We start from the raw sequence: 19361 nt of genomic DNA on the forward strand, positions 1-19361 counted from the left end.
GTGAAACTGGCCCAGGTCTGAATCTGGGTGTGTGTGCGGTGGAGAGAGAGGATTCTTTATCATGGACGTGGATGGCCCCTGGTGCTGTTTTCAGCCTGTGAATGAGGCTGAGGGATGGGAGAATTATTTCTCCAGGATCGAGGCAAGTGCAGCCTGCAGCTCCAAGCAGTGCTTGGGCTGCTGTGTCCACATCTGCTCCCTGGTTACTTTCTGAAGCTGTCAGACCACAAGAAATCTCTCTAAAGGAAAGTGGGGTGCTGGCGTTCAGATGCTTAAATAAACAACATCTCTAGGAGGGCAGAACCCAAGGGCCATGTCTGCGCCCTCAGCATTGAGAAGAGAGATCATAGTAGTATGTGGATAAGACAAAGCTCGAGATGCTGGAATCCTTTTGAATTATTACTCTGGCTCTGCCCCTAAATGAGCCTCAGATATTTCAACCAATTTATTTTCTCCATTTTTCTATGAATCCATGTATCTATCTCCTGTCTACTGTGATCTCAGCCTGCAAATTAAACTGTTTTCCTGGGGAGGAAGAGGGATAGGACACACCCAGAAAGGCCATTCAAGCACCGATCTGGCACTAATATCAACTAACCCCCACAGTGATGAAGAAAAACCAAGGGCTGCAGAAGAAAGAGTCAGATTTGGTGGCAGGTAGGCCGTGCGTGTGCAAATCCCAGCTCAAATATTCAGTTTAAACCCTCAGCCTCAATTGTCTCATCCCAGCATCACTTTATGAAGCTGTGGGTGTTAGAGGTTATCAGGTAGAGTGAAGGGGCATTTTGTTAAGTGTACACGTGGCAGCGGTCACTACTCTTATTAATTTGTGCATTATCACTGTTTCTGCAGAATCAGGGACGTGCCGTCACTAGGAGGAACGCTAGTCTAGTAAGGGTGGACATTAGGTATAATCAAGGTAAGGCTGGGGAGGAGGGAGGGGTCCAGCTGCTCTGGAGAGTGGGCAGGAGGCCAGGAGGCAGTGGACCTAGGGCAGCTGGGCACCAGGCCCCAGACCCCAGGATGGTGAGTAGAGGAAGGCTAATGATGAAGGTTCTCGACTGAAGAGGAGCAGGACTCAGGCCTAAACATTTCTGCCTGGACAAGACAAAGTACCAGTGGGCCAGGGCCAAGGAATGTGCTGCCGGGGAGGGGACAGCGGGGAACCCATCTCCTGGTTCCTCCAGCAGAAGCTGAGGAGCTGCTCCCCTCAGGGAAGGTTAAGTAGCCTCACCAAAGCCATCTGACAGTAAGTGATGGATCCAAGGTGGAAAACTCAATCCTCTTTCCTACTGTATAGCACGGCTCACTCTGATCAATGGTATGTGGCAACCTTGGATGGGAAGGGAGTTTGGAATGAACACTGGAGTATGTGTATCTTTTTGAATTATAGTTTTCTCCAGATATACGCCCCAGAGTGGGACTTTTGGATCATACAGTAGTTCTATTATATTTTCATCTTTTTAAGGAACTTCCATACTGTTCTCATAGTGGCTGTAACCAATTTACAGTCTTACCAATGATGTAGGAGGGTTTCCTTTCCTCTATACCCTCTCCAGCCTTTATTATCTGTAGACATTTGGATGATGGCCATTCTGACCAGTGTGATGTGATACCTCATTGCAGGTCTGTCGTGCATTGCTCTGATAATTAGTGACACTGACCATCATTTCATGTCCCTGCTGGCAATCTGTATGTCTTCTTTGGAGAACTATCTATTAAGGTCTTCTGCCCATTTTTAATTTTTATTGATTTGTTTTGCCCATTTCTACATCAGGTTTTTGCTTGTTTATTTTTATTTTTTTGACATAGAGCTACATGAGCTATTTGTATATTTTGGAGATTAATCCCTTGTCAGTTGCTTCGTTTGCAAATATTTTTTCCCTCTCTGTTAGTTTTTTATTTTCTTTGTTTCCTTTGGTGTGAAAAAGCTTTTAAGTATAATTAAGTCCCATGTGTTTATTTTTGTTTTTATTTTCGGTACTCAAAGACATGGATCAAAAAGGATATTTCTGCAATTTATGTCAGAGTGCTTTTTTTTTTTTGGCTGTGCCATGGGCCTTGTGGGATCCTAGTTCCTTGACCAGGTATCTAACTCAGTCCCACAGCAGTGAAAGTGCAGAGTCTTAACCCTTGGACTGCCAGAAGATTCCCTCAAACAGTGTTCAGCCTATGTTTTCCTCTAACAGTTTCCAAGTAGGTCTTTGATGCAGTTTGAGTATACTTTTGTGTATGGTATCAGAGAATGTTCTAATTTCATTCTTTTACAGAGCTGTCCAGATTTCCCAGCACCACTTATTGAAGAGGGTTTTCCCCACTTCCATCCTTGCCTCTTTGTCATAGGATAAGTGACCAGAGGTGCATGGAGAGAAGAGTCCACTTTAAGTTGTTGAGTCCTCCTACCCCAGATCTGAGCTTTCCATCTCTTCCAGCAGTTTAAGGTTTTTCTCATTCAAGCAAGTACAGTAAATGTGCACACAGATGGAGGGGAGGGGGCCTGCAGCAGCCTCAGGAGAGCGGTTGCCACCAGGAAGGGGAAAGAGGTTGGCTGCAGTAGAACAGGGACTGGGCTTCTGTCCAAGATGTTGTAACAATCTTCTTAACACATCTGCATGTTTATGTAATACATATGAATCTTTCCTATAGAACTATTTTTCTATATCTTTGAAATATTTTAGTTTAAAAAATATTTAGAAGTTAATCGGTTTTAATAGAAAAGGATTTTATTGCAAATACAGTGATTTCATATTACAGTAGTTTATTCTGATAAAACAAATGACCATAATTTATGTATATCTTGGATATAAAACTAAACTTTTTTCCTTTTTTTTAAAACATATAATACACTTTCCAGTGTGATGACATTTCAGTGAGGAAAAGATTGCATTCACAATGGATACCATCCTCCCTGAGTCCACAGCTCTGAAACACCAGCACTGTCTAGACCTCCCTCATAGTGGAACAGGCCCTGACAAAAAGGCTTCCTTCCTCTATCCCTTATCGCTAGTTGAAAGTTACAGAAACTGGAGCATTTCTGGAGTGTCTACACCGATCCACCATCGAGAATGCCAGAGACTACACCCATAGCACTAACAGTGCAATGGTAAAACTACAGAGCCCTGACTTTGCATTTTAATCTCTGTAGCCAAGGTCAGAAGTGCAAGATTAAAATTGCTTTATTTTACCATTTACCTTGCTGGGAACCTCATAATCTGTTTTTCTTGTCAGTAGCAAAATTAGGAATATAACTCTGGAAGTTACCCAAGGACCACTAAAAAAAAAAAAAAGTATAGTCTTTTCCAACCTGTTTCCCCAGCATCTGGCACACAGACCTTCATTAAATGCTTGTGGGGTAACAGAATGACAATCCTCGTCTATCCGGGGGTGTACAGCCAACGAGCCACAGTAAGTTATGGTGTCACAGTGGTTTACTTTAAAAGACGTTCTTTCAAAATGAACTCCAGGAAGAAAAGCAGTCTACACAGCGAGGGAAGCTGTAGTAATCTTGCTGAGGAGTTTGCTGAGAGCTCTAACTTTTCCTTCCAAGAATCGGGACTTTTTCTCGGCGCCTCGTTGCTTCTCTTCAGTGACTTGAAGCGCTTTTGTCAGGTGGGCATTTTCCACATAGAGCTCCTTGAGCAGCAGATCAGATCGTCTGCTCTTTTCAAACTGGAGAGGGGAGAGAGCCACAGTGTACTGCACGTCTCACGCAGGGACGCCACGCCACCAGCTCTCCCTTCCTATTCCTCCACACGCATTCAGACTAGCTTGGGGAACCTTACAAATAAGAGACATGTTGGATGTAAGGACAGGTTTTGTTATCCTGGCATGAGAGAGGAAACTGACGAACTATGTGGTAGAGAAAATTTAAGCCACCTTTGTACAGCTGTCTTGAAGACAAGAAGACCCAAATCTGGAGGCCTCCAAAAGACAACAAGGAAACTGTCAGGAGCACCCAAACTGTTTGGCTTATCTCAGCGGGCTCTGCAGGCCCACCATGTCAGCAGGGCGCGCTGAGGCTACTTGGGTGCTGCCCACACGACACCGACAGGGGCTCCAGCGATGGGGACACAGGACACACGGTCAAGATGCAAAGACGCAGGGGTCCCGGCTTTGGGCTTTGAAAGTCCCACAGGCACGTGTTCTAACGGGAGGAGCCAGCAGAGCACGCAGCGTCAGGTGGCGTGTTCACAGAGAAGCCAGGCGGGGGACACACAGCTGAGCCTGAGGTGAACAGAGAGCCCTGAGAGAAGCATGGGGGACATGGGGGAGGCTGCCTGGGTAAACCTCCCGGGCAGAGGCTGGCACATGCGGGGGTGACAGGAACGGCCAGGAGGCCTGTGAGGAAGGCAGAGCTGCCACGCCGGCTGGGCAAGGGCCTGAGGGGAGGGGGCCAGGTCCTGCAGAATCTCGAGGCCATCAGAGAAGCCGTTGTCTACTCTGAGGAAGGCCGGCAGCTCAGACATATCTGAGGATGACTGCTGTGCTGAGGGGCTGGCAGGGGAGACGAGCTCCCCAGCTGTCAGGGCCCAAAAGACGGGGCTCGGAGCAGGCGATTGGAGCTCTGCTCCGCACCGAGGGCCGTGCTGAAGAGTGAGACGGGCCCCTGTGGGCGGGCGGCTGGGAGCAGGCAGCCTGGAAGGGGCGCCTGTCAAGGCAGCAGAGGACTCGCTGGGAGGACCTGGCTCCGGAAGGCGGTGCCGAGGAGACGGAAGAAGGGGCGGAGGAAGCGGGGCTGGGGGAGCTGAGCGCACGGCCATTTCTCCGGGACCTACTGGTCTCACAGGGACACAAGCCCAAGTCACAACTGAGAGGAGGGGAAAGGGGCTGGGGGTCAGAGGCAGAGCGGAAGGGCCCCCCAGAGAGGGGGTGTGGGGGAAAGGCAGCAGTTGGGACAGTCCACCCTACCCCCACCCCCGGCATGTAGGAGCCTCAAGATTGACTTGGGGTGGAGGTTTTACCAAGAGTGACTAGGGGGTAGCGGGGTCACCAAGAGCCTGACGGCTGGGAAGGAAAGTGAGGACCTGTGGACAGACAACGCTGGAGGGCGGCGGTGCCAGCAGGACAGGGGCTACACAGGTGAGGAGTGGGGGTCTGGAGCGGGCAGCCTGCACAGAGAGACTAGAACTGGGGACCTGCGGCCCAGGGCGCTCCAGTAAACCACATTTAGTCCCTGTGTGAAAGAAGTATTTCCACAGATGCTCACATTTCACTTCCTAGAGCACCAAGCCGACCTCACAGGACAGCAAGGCCTCTCTCTCCCCTCTCTCCCTGCCCTCCTCTCCCCTCCTCAGCACTTCCGCAGGACACAGGGTTCTCTTGGGTCCTGTCTCCCTCATCAGCTACCTGGATGCCCAAACGAGGCGTCCATCACTCACCTGTTCCTTCAGCTCACCCACTTTCTCTTGGAGGAGCACTTCCATGTTCTTCAAAATCATTTCCACCTCCTCCACCCGCTCTTCTCTTGCTTTCAGGTGTTTTTCATGTGCTTCCTGAACAAGAGGAGGTTAGAGATCAGCATGGTACATTTTAAAAAGAATCATCTCAGGCTTATTTACTTTAGAATGGAAATCAGCTGAAGTGTACAAAATCTGAGCATCTGGCTAAGCTTTCATCTATAGGGACAAATGGTTAGAAATGTCTCACAAGCCACAAAGCTTCATTTCTCACTGTAGTGTGAGCAGATAAGAGACTCCTTGTCCTAGGATCTTAACCCTAGATGACTCAAAGGTGAGTTTCCCCAAACATGGTAGTCTTTCTAGAGGATCTCTGACTACATTTCCTTTGTCAATAATCTGTCCTAGCTTAAATGTCTCTCCAGCACAATGTGTTTGCATAATGCTTTAAGGCCATTCTTCGTTAGAATTTGTGTTTTACAACTGGCAGATTTTCCCACCTTTCCAATCTTGCACAAATTCCTTGCTCAGGAAAGCACCTGGCCCTCTGCCCCTCCTCACCCTCCCACTGACACGTGAACTTTGAGGACCCAAATGTGCTTCCCAGGCTCGCACTTTGAGGTGCTCACTCACTGATGCCTGAGAGACTGCTCTGAGGTGGGAACCACTGCCTCCAGAGGTTCAAAGAAATCGGAGCACAGAAAGTTAAGTCACTCACTCAGTTAAATCACTCGGCTCAGGTGGTGGAGCCAGGATCCAGTCCCCTGCAGTGCACGCTCTGAGCCACTGTTCTGCTGCCCTTTTAAGGCAGCAACTCTGTTTCTCCATGAGAGGCTGGCACACAGCAGGGCTCCCCAAGTCCGTGCTGTCACTGTGCTGACCTCTTGTCCAACCATCTCCCCACCCCTTGCTGCTGTTATACATGCCAAACACAGCCCACCTCAGGACCTTTGCACCTGCATGCACTCCTGAAGAGCTATCCCTGCCCATCCCTCTGCTGGTGCCCTTCTATCACCACCTTTCAGACCTGGAAGCAGGTCACATGTGTGGCTGGCTGCAGACACACGCAGCCCAGAAAACAGGTTGGGGGACGTCAGGGTCGGCCGCTCAGCACCCACCAGTTCCCAGTGGAAGTTGGATCCCATGGTTTCCATAAACATCCCTCATGGTGGAAGGGCTGTCAGGCTGTCCTCCCCTTGGCACCTGAGATCCTAGCGCACCCTCCCTGTCACCCCCAGCTGGCCCCCCAGCCCTGTCCCCACTCACCTGCGCCTCCTCCTGGAGCCGCCAAGCCGCCCGCTGCTCCCCTTCCAGCAACTGCTGCAGCTCGGCCACGCGGCCTGCGGGCTCGCGCTCTGCCATCTCCTCCTGCAGCTGCCGCACGTGCTGGGCGTGCTGGGACCGGGCCAGCCACAGCCTCTGGGTGGCTCCATACAGCTGCCAGGGAAAAGGCACAGCGGTTGTGGGGTGACTGCCCAGACCTTCAGGTCACCACCAGGCACAGAAAACTGCATCTCTACCTGGAAGGCCACCCCCCAGGAGAAGGGCCTGTCCAGGAAAGCCCACGATTTCTAAAGAATCCGTTTATCTGATGCCCACACTCCATTTCCTGGTAGTTCAGACACTAAAGAATCCACCTGCAATGCAGGAGACACAGGATACGTGGATTTGGTCCCTGAGTTGGGAACATCCCCTGGAGAAGGGGATAGCAACCCACTCCAGTATTCTTGCCTGGAGAATCCCACGGACAGAGGAGCTTGGCAGGCTAAAGTCCATGGGGTTGCAAAGAATCGGACAGGACGGAGCGACTAACACAAAGTCCATTCAGGGGCGCTTCTGCGCCCTGAGAGCATGGAAGGCCTGCCTGTAGCCCTCCCAGTGACCTCATGCCGGATCCTGGGAGGATCAAGTTATTCTGTCCTGTTTACCTCCTGGGTTCTTCACTGGGTTTAATTCCTTCCATAACGGGACCCACACCAGCCGCATAGAGCAGCCTCCCTCTAAATGTACAGCTCACGCTCCTGAGACGGGCTGTGGCCAGGGCCCTGGAGGTGGTTGCACAGCGTCTGGCGGGGCGTGGATGTGGACGGACTGGGACACTGCTCCCTGGGCACAGAAACCACAGGATCGCTGGCACCAGGCTGTCCAGAGCTTTCCCTGCACGGAGCACCTGGGAGGCCGTCAAACACCGTTTACACCACGGGCTCCGGCGGCCTCGGCTGGAGCACACAGAACTGCCCTCTGAGACCCCGTGGACGGGAGAGCTGGCGGCTCCACCAGGGGCCCTGCTGAGGGCAGGCCGGGTGCTGGGAGCCATTATGGGACGTCCCGCCTGTGACGAGGTCGTGAAGAAAAGACCGGGCAGGCAAGGCTGGCCGGGACCCCATCCATGACAAGGTCACGAGGAAGAAACCTGAAAGGCAAGGCCGTCTAGAATAAGGGACCCTCCAGGTTGGCCTCGGCCTCTACCCCACCCTGTAGCACTCCTCCCCCCCCCCCCCACTTTTTCTGCTGTTGTTCTTGTTTGCCCTGTTGCAGATTCTTGTGTTGCCTGCCGAGAGCTCTCCTGCTCCTCTTTCACTGAATGAGGACCAACTTAAAACCCTAATTAATAAATCTCCTGGACGCTGGTACCCTATGAAGGGGCCAGGGATGAAAGAAATGCTTCAATTCAAACCCTTTTGCTGGCATTCTGGCTTGTTTGATAAATGTGTGCTCTCTCTGCACAAAATGCTCATGATTGTTCTAAACATCCGAAGCACAGGACGCTAACAAAAGAAACTATTAAGCATAGGTCCCTCCACGGGGCGAGAAAAGCTCCACAAATATTATAGCCACAAATGTGCCTAATAGAAAACAGTTTAGATAGAGATTAGCTGGTGACTTCTTGCAGGTAGTTAACTTTTAGACTAAGCCTGTTTTGTGCCATATCTGCTGTTTTTGCAGTCCTTCGCATTTCTGTTCTGTAAAAATGTAATCCTATCTAGTTCCCATGGAGATGACGCCTATTAGAAAGAAAATAGATTAATTACAAGAAAAACAGGGTTGGCTACTGAAGTTGCTTAAGTCACACCAGATGCAAGCCATAAAATTTAGCAGGCCTGAAGGCCAAATGATAAGAAAGACTCCTGTGAACAAAAAGTATGCGGGTGACATCCTGTTTCTGTTGAAGGTCAAGTTGCTGTAATGTTTTGAGATGACCTGTGTGTAAGCAATATGCACTTCCCCCAAAAAGATGTTGTTAAGGGTATAAAGGGGCCATGCAAAAATAAACTTCAGACTTAGCCCCCGAGCTTTGTCTCACTGTCTCTCTCTCTCATTCGCCGACGCCGTTCATCCTGAGGGTTCCCCTGGACCCTGCTGGGGCTGGACCCCGGCAGCCGGGGAGGAGGGCACGGGCCACCCCGGGCACGGGTGAAACCGTGAGCCACAGCCCCACTGCCCTCACCGTCCTGTGTCACTGCGTGTCTGAGGGGCCACCCCGGGCAGTTTCCGCGGACAGACCCCAGAGGCACACCACACACACGGGTCCAGCGGAGCAGCTGCCACGCTCCTGGGATGAAGAGAGGGGAGGAAGGTTCTCACACACCCTCCACCAGACGTAGCCGCCTCCCCGCGGCGTCAGAGCTTCGGATGATCACTATGCAGTCACTCCAGCCCATGTCTGAGTCCCGCACATGTGCCTGGGTGCCTTGCTGCCTCCTGCAGCCGATGCTGTGCTGAGCCCTGAAGCCTGACCACAGGCCTTGCCGTACACTCTCCTTGGCCAGGCAGAATTTCAGCACGGCCCAGCTGAGCGCCCGAGGCCCTCCTTATAAATCAAGGTGTAGATGGAGGGTAGGCCCGCTCCTGAGAGCCCTGCTCGACCGCAATGTGAGAAGGCAGGACGTCCCCAGAAGAGAAGTGGGGCCCCCGCACCCAGGAAGCCAGGGCCTCCGTGTTCTGGGTGCTGGGCTGGGGCAGTGAGCCCCTCAGACAACGGCGGACCTTTCCACCCTGAATTCAGGCTGGCCTGGCCAAATGTGGGACAGTGATGCTAAGGAACCCCCCGGCGCAGTGCTCAGAAGACCAGATGCTTGTCTGCCCTCATTGGGCACTTCGTTGCCACGCCACGAGGACCCGATGCCACAGAGAGGCCAGCGCAGGGGCCCCCATCCACAGCATCCCAGGACGCTGCCCGTGTAAGAGCCCTTTTCGATGCCAGGCTCCCCTGCGGGCCCCGTGACCTCAGGACCACTCCCTCCCCAAGGCTCTGGATGCACCCTCACCTCTGCACCCCCCGATGGTCCCTAGATGCCCTGTAAGCACCTTACGCTATCTGCACACTTTCATCCAGGTGCGTCTCGGGGGGTCCTCATCTAACTCACAAAAGGTGACACCAGCTGCCTCACAGCATTTCCTCCTGCCTGTGACAGCGGCTGAGTGCTGGGCATCCCCCCACCCCAGGGGGCATGGAAGCCTCCAGCAGCCCAGCCCTGCTGCCCATGGGTGGGTCTGTCTTCTTCGCCTCAAAGGCTCAAACCAGTCCAGCAATTTCTCAAGGTTCCTTTTGCACTACAAACAGGGAAGGGAACCACCACTACACAGACACACCTTGGAGAAAGTGCCTGCTGACACTGGGGGGCTGGGCCCACAGGGGTCTGCCAGCCCCTCCTCAGACCCTGGACAGAGAGGAGTCCCACATGCAGACAGACCCTTCTGCAACCCAGGCCACCAGGTGTCCACAGCTAAGTCCAGGGGTGGGGAACCTGGTGCCAGGCTGAGCAGAGACACAAGGCGTAGGGACCCTCTCTCACAGCCCCTTCCCCCTGCAGGCCCTGGCCCTCCAAGCACACCCCATATCACACCGTCACCTCCCTCCTCTCCTGCTGCTCGAGCTCCTCGGAAGAACCAGCGCTGCGTCCCAGCACCTCACGCTGGCAGGCACCGCCACCCCTCCTGGGCCTGCTCGGCTCACATCTGTGTGTCCCAGCCCACGAGCTCCCTGCCTCCCCACCGCTGCACCTCTGAGCCTGGCAAGCACTGGACAAATGCTGGGCAGGGCAGTGGGCGCACACCCACAGGCGTGTCACACCCAGGCTCCGCTGGGGGCGAGGAGCTGGTCACCTCGGGGGCTGCGCCGCCCACGGCCTGAGCCTCGGAGCCCAGCTGCCGTGCTCCCTGGCTCCTCCACCTGCAGACGGTGCACCCAGAGGAGCTGTATGGACTCCTGCCCTCGGGAGCAAACAGGCACAGCCCTTCACACGGTTCACGTGTGTTCCACCTGACCCTGGACGGGTCCTGACTTCGTCCTGGGCCTGGAGGGTGCCCCCCTAGCCGTGTGACCTCAGCCAGCCCCGTGACGCCCTTGGCCAGACGAGTCCCATGCAGGCGGTCAGAGGCGAGGCTGACCCCTCTCAGCCCGGGACCCCCGTGCACACCCACCTGGTCCCGACTCTCTTCAAGGGCTTCTCTCAGCTGTGAATGGGCCAGTCTCAGGCTCTGACGTTCCTGAGTCACGCGGTCAAGTTCAAGTTCAAGTTTTCGGATTTGGTTACCCTGTTTTTAAATGTCGGTTTCACAAGTATAAGAAGAACATTAGCAACGTGATACGTGTTTAATGCAGAAACTTCAGAAAGGCAAGAACTACAAAATTTAAGTCATCCGTGATAGCAGCACACCCGATGTGCTGTATCTCCTGGCCCTTCCACCACACACACACACACATGCTGCCACCACGACATCGTAGGCCATGCTTTCTCTCTTACAATGTCCAGAGCATTAGACACTATTCAAAAACGTGGTTATTACTGACTTAGTCAATATGGTTGATGATTCAAAGCTGATTCCAATTCTTTTGTGCTATTAAAAGCACCAGCACAATGAAAATAGGTTCAGCTAAGTCCACAGATAATGTTCAGTAAAGTTCCCACAGTAGAATCATGAAGTCAGGGCACATCAACGTTCTTGACCATTCTTGATGTATGTTTTGCCATAATGACCTCTGGAGAGGTCATCCCAATTTAGGGTCCTATCATCAGGCTTTGCAAAAGCTGCTAAAGTTCACACATTTTTCAGCACTTGCTTGTGAAGCCCCTCGCTTTACCTCCAGGCACGTCAGGGCTGTCCCTGGTCTGTTTTAAGCCAGGCTGCCTGCCCCTCCCTGCCTTATCCACAATTCACCTGCAGCTCCTCCCACAATTCACCTGCAGCTCCTCCTGGAGTTCAGCCTCCTCTAGTCTGCCTGTCAGCAGCTGGACGGTGATGTGATTCTTCTCGCTTTGGGCCTGGTGGGTAGAGGCCTCGTCTCCAACCTGCACGACCCTGTGGTTGAGCTGGGACAGTTCATCCCTACACTTGTGACTCTGGAACAAAAAGGGAGAAAACACAGGTAGACAAGTTATTTTTTTAAGCCAGCAGCATCCCAGGTGTCCTCAACCAGGACACTCTTCTCCCCAGGGGATGCTTAGCAATCTTTGGAGACCATTTTGGTCATCACAGCTGGGGGCGGGGTGCTATCAGCAACTAGTGGGTGAGGCGCTCACTCAGTGTCCCCAGAGTGATGGGCTCTCAGGCCACTGCATGGAGGATGAACTCTGATCCATCCCCCAAGAACCAAACGCTGGGCACCAGGAGCGTTCACACTCCATCAGGAGCGCTCACACCCCATCAACATCCCATCACTGCTCTGGAGAACTGGCATAATTTTCTCATTTCTCCCATGGTTATTTTTGACATTATCTTAAACATGTTGAAGGAAAACAAAAAACAAAAAACCCTAGCTAAACCTAAGGCACGTGATTCTCTTCAACAATCTGATCACTGTCATTAAACACAGCACACTGATGAAATCACCCACTTGGCAGACAGTGGATGCTGGACACTGGCGGTGCGGCCTGGGATAAACAGCAGCCAACAGGTGACACAGGAAGCGCATTATCTCCAACCGTGCGTCACACACTTTCACACAAACCATGTTTTGCTCCTCTGCTTTTCCCTAGCAATTGCTCTGGAGGCTGAGGGTCTGAAGCCCTCTGTACCTCGGAGCAGGGTTCATGCACAGCTAGGCAGGTGCATCATTGTCGCCCCAGGGCGGGTGTTCCACCTTATCAGCCAGGCTCAGGGGGAGGCAGGCAGGGGTGGGAAGAGGCAGATGGGAACTGTGGGTCTCTCCAGGGTACAGCAGGTGTCTGAGAAACCAGAGCAGACAAAAGCACTCCCAGAGTGGGTGGGAACTCAGCAAGGACACAAGGTCGGCAGGTGAAAATCTACTATGCTTCTATGTCCTGACAGTAAAGGTGCAGAAACCCACGTGAGAAACAAAATACCATTTGTGCCCTGGCCTGGAAAGAGTCTGGAAGTCGTCACTCCCAACAAGAACAAAGAAAAAGCTGAGTAACTAAGAGTCAACAACTCTTCTGAGATCCATCAGAGAACTGAAGTCACAGGGCAAACCAATGTTCTGAAAACCGGAAAGAAAAACAGGCAAAGAGCGTCACAGCTCACCAGGAGTCAAAGGCTGGAGGCCTAAACAGAGTGGCTGCCGTGGGTAGAACCGGGTCCACAAAGTCACCACTGTCTGGAGACAAGGCTGCTAACAGGTCATTACGGTTAAATGTGCTCACAAGGTGGGGTCCTAACCCAATGGGACAGTGACTTTATAAGGAGACACAGTGAGAGGGGGCTGCCCACAAGCGTGGGAGAGCCTCATGGGAACCAAGCCAGCCCCGCCTTGAGCTTGGCCTTGAGAACCTTGGGAAACAAACTCCTGTAGTTTAAGCCGCCTGCTTGTGGCATTCTGTATGGAGCCTGAGCAGACTAGGACGGCGACTGTTCTGAAGTGCACAGAGCGTTCTGCTCTCTGCCCTCAAGGGAAACCTCCTTCTTTACCAGGCCGGAATCGGCGAGGGGAAGAGGATAACCAACTAGAGCCTGCTCTAGCTGTTCTGACTCAGGGTCACTCACCTACTGGAGTGGCTAAAATAAGAGCAACAACACCAAGTGTGGACAGGGATGTGGGGCAACTGGACCTAGCATACACTGCTGGCGGGAACATAAACTGTTAGTAGCCGCTCTGGATAACAGCTGGGCAATTTCATATAAAACTAGACATGCAACTGCGGTACAGATCAGCAATTCCTGTCCTGGGCATTTATCCCGTGAAATGAAAACCTACATCCACACAAACACCTGCCTAGGAATGTTCATTGCAGCTTCTGTGACAGCCCAAAACTGGAATCAGCCCAGCTGTCTCTTAAAAGGTGAACATTAAGACAAGCTGTTTCCAAATTGGGAAAGGAGTACGTCAAGGTTGTATATTGGTCACCCTGATTATTTAACTTATATGCAGAGTACATCACGTGAAATGCTGGGCTGGATGAAGCACAAGCTGGAATCACGACTGCCGGGAGAAATATTAATAACCTCAGATATGCAGATGACACCACCCTGATGGCAGAAAGCAGAGGAACTGCAGAGCCTCCTGATGAAAGTGAAAGAGGAGAGTGAAAAAGTTGGCTTAAAACTCAACATTCAAAAAACTAAGATCATGGCATCCAGTCCCATCACTTCTTGGCAAATAGATGGGGAAACAGTGGAAACAGTGACAGACTTTATTTTCGTGGGCTCCAAAATCACTGCAGATGGTGACTGCAGCCATGAAATGAAAAGACGCTTGCTCCAAGGAAGGAAAGCTATACTGGCCTATATATCCATATATCTAGGGCAAGCTAGACAGCATATTAGAAAGTGTACAAAGGTCCGTCTAGTCAAAGCTATGGTTTTTCCAGTGGTCATGATGGATGTGAGAGTTGTACCATAAAGAGAGTTGAGTGCTGAAGAATTGATGCTTTTGAACTGTGGTGTTGGAGAAGACTCTTGAGAGACCCTAGGACTGCAAGGAGATCCAACCAGTCTATCCCAAAGGAGATCAGTCCTGGGTGTTCACTGGAGGGACTGATGCTGAAGCTGAAGCTCCAATACTGTGGCCACCTGATGCGAAGAATTGACTCATTGGAAAAGACCCTGATACTGGGAAAGATTGAAGGCAGGAGGAGAAGGGGACGACAGAGGACGAGATGGTTGGATGGCATCACCAACTCGATGGACGTGAGCCTGAGCAAGCTCTGGGTGTTGGTGATGGATAGGGAAGCCGGGTGTGCCACAAACCATGGGGTCGCAAAGAGTCAGACACGACTGAGCAGCTGAACTGAAGTGAAGACAAGCTGTGGGACATTAACACCTTGGAATACCATCCAGCGACAGGAAGAAACAAACTGTGGACACACGGCAGGGAATCATGCTATGTGAGGAAAGGCAATCCCAAAGATCTCATTCTGTACGATTCCTTTTGTGTCACTTGTGAAATGACACAATTTTGGAAATGAAGGACAGTTAGTGGTTTTCAGGGGTTGAGGCTGGGGTAGGTGGGCAGGAAGATAGATGGTGGACGTAGTTGTGAATGAACAGTATGAAGGACCTTGTGGAGCTGCAGCTGTGGTTGTGGAGACATGAACCTGCACAGGGAATAAAACCGTATAGACATGACACCCACATGAGTACAGAAGTAAAACTGTGGAAGCATGTGGCCTTTCTGGGTGGTCCTGTGGTTAAGAATCTGCCTTCCGAGGCAGGACACTGGGGTTCCATCCCTGGTTGTGGAACTAAGATGCCACAAGCCATGGGGCAACGAAGACCTTCCCCCAAGATAAAGAACAACTCCCCCCAAACCTGGGGAAGTAAGACCTACGGATTGTATCAATGTCAATAGCTTGACTGTGATGCTCATCAAGGGTTGACTTGCGCCCCCTCACACCACAAATCACATGTTGAAGCCCAAACCTCCAATACTGGAGTACAGTACAGAGGGACTGCAGTTGGAGATGGGGTCTTGAAAGAGGTGATTAAGGTAAAACGAGGTCGTATGAATCCAGTATGCTGGTGCCCTAATAAAAGATGACGACACAGACACATCTGAAGGATGACCATGTGAGGACACAGGGAGGACAATTGTATACAAACCAAAGAGACCGGCCTCAGAAGAAACCAGCCCTGCCCTGACCTTGAACTGCCAACTCCGAGAACTGTGAGGAAATAAACCTCTGTTGTATAAGCCCCTCAGTCTGTGGTGCTTTGCTATGGTAGCACTAGGAAACGAACACAGATACTATACTAAAGTTTCACAAAGTGTGACCACTGGGGGAAACTGGACAAAGTGTATTCCTCTGTAATACATGTCTTATAACCACATGTGAGCCTGCAATTATCAGTAATAATTTCAATTTTTTAAAAAATTAAAAAAAATAAAAGAATGACATCCAAGCTATGTGAAGTGAAGTGAAAGCAGCTAAGTTGTGTCCAATTCTTTGCAACCTCATGGACTATACAGTGTATGGAATTCTCCAGGCCAGCATACTGGAGTGGGTAGCCTTTCCCTTCTCCAGGGGATCTTCCCAACCCAGGGACCAATCCCAGGTCTCCGGCACTGCAGGTGGATTCTTTACCAGCTGAGTCACAAGGGAAGCCCTCCAAGTTGTGTGCTTCGGTACGAAAGCCAGTAAGTGAGACCAAGTGCAGAAAGCATTTGTTCATGGGGCAGAGGGAGACCAGTGTGACGGGCAATGCTGCAACACAGTGAGGAGGGCATTCACGTGCAGGCTAAAGGGGACGATCAAACAGTAAGTCCATCCACTGAGGATGAGGGAGACCAGGCTTTTCACTGCTAGAGAAATAAGTTATAAATACAGAAAGAGAGAAAGCTAGAATCATCCTTGTGGAATTGCAGTTTGAATTTATGATTTTTCGGTAGAGAGGTGTACAAATAAATCTACCTGAAACCACGTGCATGTGAGCATAATAAATATACACTCCCTAGTTCCATGCACTGACTGCATTTGGACATGGTCATGCCCCAGGAGTGGTGAGCATTCCCAGGACCCAAATCTTGGTCTCCAAGTACCACTCTGAGCTGAAAGTCACCAAGCATTCCTTGGAGAAATGATTGCTTCCAGGGTTGGGGCAAGGGAAGTACCAGATGAACCTGGAATATCATGGGACACTAGAAAGTAAGGAAGTGCTCAAATAATGACCAGGACCTGTCTCGAGGGCCCAGAACTCACCCGGAGGGGGCTCTTATTGGCCAAATCTGGGACAATGGATCATGAAAATAAATGCTGATGGTAATATATTATAACCCATTGAATAAAACAGGGAGAACAATTGGGTGAGAGTTAGATGAAGAACAGAACATTCACATCATATCAAAGGAATTTCCCATAAAATGTTCAGTAGTTACCAAGGGAAAGTAACTTTGTAAAGAAGCCTGGCCAAAACCACCTGATCAAGAATCTAAGGATGTCACTAAAGCTTCCGTCCCTGGACAGGATGGAATTAGAAGGGGATATCCCCACATAATCTGAATTCAATGATAAGTTCTAGACACACCATAAAACAGCTGCTTATAACCTTCAAAAGCACCAGGTCCTAAGAACAAGGACAGGCAGACTGAAGCCACGAGGTCCTGATTGTGGCTGACAGGGCCTCAACCCGTCATATCCACACTGATTTCCCAACTTGGAGAGGGACGGGGCTGATGGGCCAGCAACTCTGGTAACTTTCATAAAAATGTTGTGTTTCCTTTTTGTAAGTTTGAGATTATTTCAAAACAATGGAAAAGGGAGGGGAGCATCCGTTTCATGCCAGGGGTCAATACTTAACCTGTGTGCAGAGCTCTTCCATCTCAGAGCAGGCCTTTTCCTTGTCTCTCTTTAAAACCTCAATTTCCTTCCTGTTGAAGAAGCAAAGTTAACAGTATCACTGAGCAGTCACTGCTCACGGTCACCGTGGTGGCTGGTGTGTACACCTGCTCTCAATACCTTATGGCCACGGGTCTGTCACTGTCCTGCACTGTTCCCGCTGCTGGTCAATTGGATCCCAGCCTGGGAACCAGAGGCACCCTGCCAGCACTAAGAACAAACCCTCCACGACATTCCTCAGTTGCACAGCACACGGTAATCTCTCTCCAGCTCAGGGGAGTGCTCGTCACACCCAGAAGCATAACGATCAACACAGCCTTACATTTGCTGACGTCTGCTGTCAAAGGGGTCCCGGCACCAAACTTAGGGGAAACGGTTCCTGAAGGGAAACCTTTCGGATTTCAGAACTGCTGTAATGTAATCGAGATCGCTGGGTGACCATCCACTCTGGATTCCACACTTTAATCATCAGGCACTTTTATCAAATCAAAACCACATTCTCGGCAGTTTAGAGCTGAGCTCATTTGAATTTTATTTGGAAAAAAAAAAAAAAAGCCAAACCCTCCTCAGATGAGGCGCTGATGGTGAAAGCTGAAATCCACTGACGGGTGTCCCTCCACAATACACACAGCTCCTGCCTCAGTGCTCAGGCCCCTGCCCTAGGCCCCTGACTCTCTCACACTGAAATCCACAGACCAGGAATGAAGCTTGGACAGAAGCACAGCTGAAACCACTACCAGGACCAGAACAAACCGAGTCCACTGGCCCAGGAAGGCTGCGAGAGGCCCTCTTGCCCTACAGGAATGCAGGATGCCTCCTCCGGCCCTGGAGCACGTTGTGCAGTATTTCTGTAGGACGCCTGAGCCCTCCCGTGCCCATCAAGGCTGGTCGCAGGGCAGCACAGGTCTCTGCTGACTGTTCCTGGAATGTGGAATCTGTGAACACGTCCCACTTTCTACAGCAATGCCCTCTGAGCTTCTTCTACAATGAGCAAACCGTGTCCGCGATGGGTGGTTGGGGTGGGACCACTAAGCTGGTCCTTACCTCTGTGCAGCCTCTGTCCTTTCTGAAGCTTCAAGCTCTTGTCGGATCCTCCCCAACTCATTTTTCAAAAGTGTGTTTTCTTCAGACAGCTTTTCCAACTCGATTCTGGATGACAAATTTTAAAAAGAAAGAAGAGTGGGAATTCAAGGAGCTGGTCACCCGACAGAGTCTGGTCTTGCAATGACCCCCAGCCACACTTTCCTTCCCTGGATGAGGACACAAGGCACCAGTTCCTTACCTGTATCCAGTGTTAACTTGCTCTGGTTTGCATCTCCCAAGAGATAAGCTACAGAAAAACAAAGCTTTCTTAGCTCCTGAAAGAGCCATTGATTAGCGTATTCAGCCCCTTGGTTCTCTGTGTTTACAGCTGGCCCGTTCCTGCATCTCCTTACCTTCACTGAAACGTCAGCGTGCTCACAGCTGGCACCAAAGCAAGATGCTGGGTGAGAGTCCTCACGAGGTTGTTGCAAGGAAATCTCCCCAGGGACCCCGAGCACAAAGCTGAGGAACACAAGGACTCAGGAAGCTGAATCCTATGGGGAGTGCCCCCTATCCTACACCCTGAGGTCAGCACTGGAGGAAACTGGAAAGATGCCCACATCAGCGGACAGAGGGTGATCCAATGTAATCTGGAACCTTCAGGAGAGGAAAGCAAGTACTGACAGAGGCTGCCCAGGCCAAGTCTGCCTGGAGTCCTTGGCTTCTGATGCTCTTAATCTCCCTGGACGGTAACTCCATTGAGGTGCAACAGATGAGCAATTGACCAATAAAGATCACAGGGAGGCAGCTTGAAACCCATGCCTGGTGCCCTGAAAATCTATCCTTAATAAATGTTGGTCACACTGACATTCCCCTAAACAGTAGGTCTCTATCTGGCATTAGCTTCTAGTTTTCTCAATCTAAAGTACTCAAAGCATATGACCTCATATGTTTAATGTATTATTCTTATAATATCAAGCAGAAGTATCTCCTTCATAGGCATAAGTGCGATTTCATTTTTCTCATGAGGAACTAAAGAGAAAAATGAAGACATAGAAGTCAATGGAATTTTAAAATACGTGGAGGGTTTCAAGGAGAGTGATCACAAATGAGGTCTGTGTTGTGAACTGTCATTCAGGCTCCTAGATGGAAGACAAAATTGCTTCAAGGCAGGTGTGTGTGTGTGCAAGTGGGTGCCGGGGTTGGGGTG

At 50.9% G+C, this 19361-nt stretch overlaps 1 protein-coding gene across 6 annotated transcripts in view; it reads right to left on the bottom strand.

Moving 5' to 3' along the window:
- Positions 1–2701: 2701 nt before the first annotated feature.
- LOC122447858 (ninein-like protein) overlaps positions 2702–19361 on the bottom strand; it is a 115181-nt gene continuing 98521 nt past the window's right edge. For 4 of the 6 annotated variants that reach the window (XM_043478560.1, XM_043478559.1, XM_043478561.1 and 1 more), the window contains 8 exons: positions 18411–18458; positions 18173–18277; positions 17091–17160; positions 11582–11740; positions 10821–10934; positions 6663–6833; positions 5379–5492; positions 2702–3669 (listed from right to left, as the gene is read on the bottom strand). In XM_043478560.1, the coding sequence (XP_043334495.1) occupies positions 3478–3669; positions 5379–5492; positions 6663–6833; positions 10821–10934; positions 11582–11740; positions 17091–17160; positions 18173–18277; positions 18411–18458 (973 nt within the window). In that variant the 3' untranslated portion in view covers positions 2702–3477. Of the gene's footprint in view, positions 3778–5378; positions 5493–6662; positions 6834–10820; positions 10935–11581; positions 11741–17090; positions 17161–18172; positions 18278–18410; positions 18459–19361 lie in introns of all 6 variants that reach the window. The other 2 variants (XM_043478564.1, XM_043478563.1) reach the window with 2 other exon arrangements.

Source organism: Cervus canadensis, chromosome 10 (assembly GCF_019320065.1).
Source record: "Cervus canadensis isolate Bull #8, Minnesota chromosome 10, ASM1932006v1, whole genome shotgun sequence".
Classification (NCBI taxonomy): Eukaryota; Metazoa; Chordata; class Mammalia; order Artiodactyla; family Cervidae; genus Cervus; species Cervus canadensis.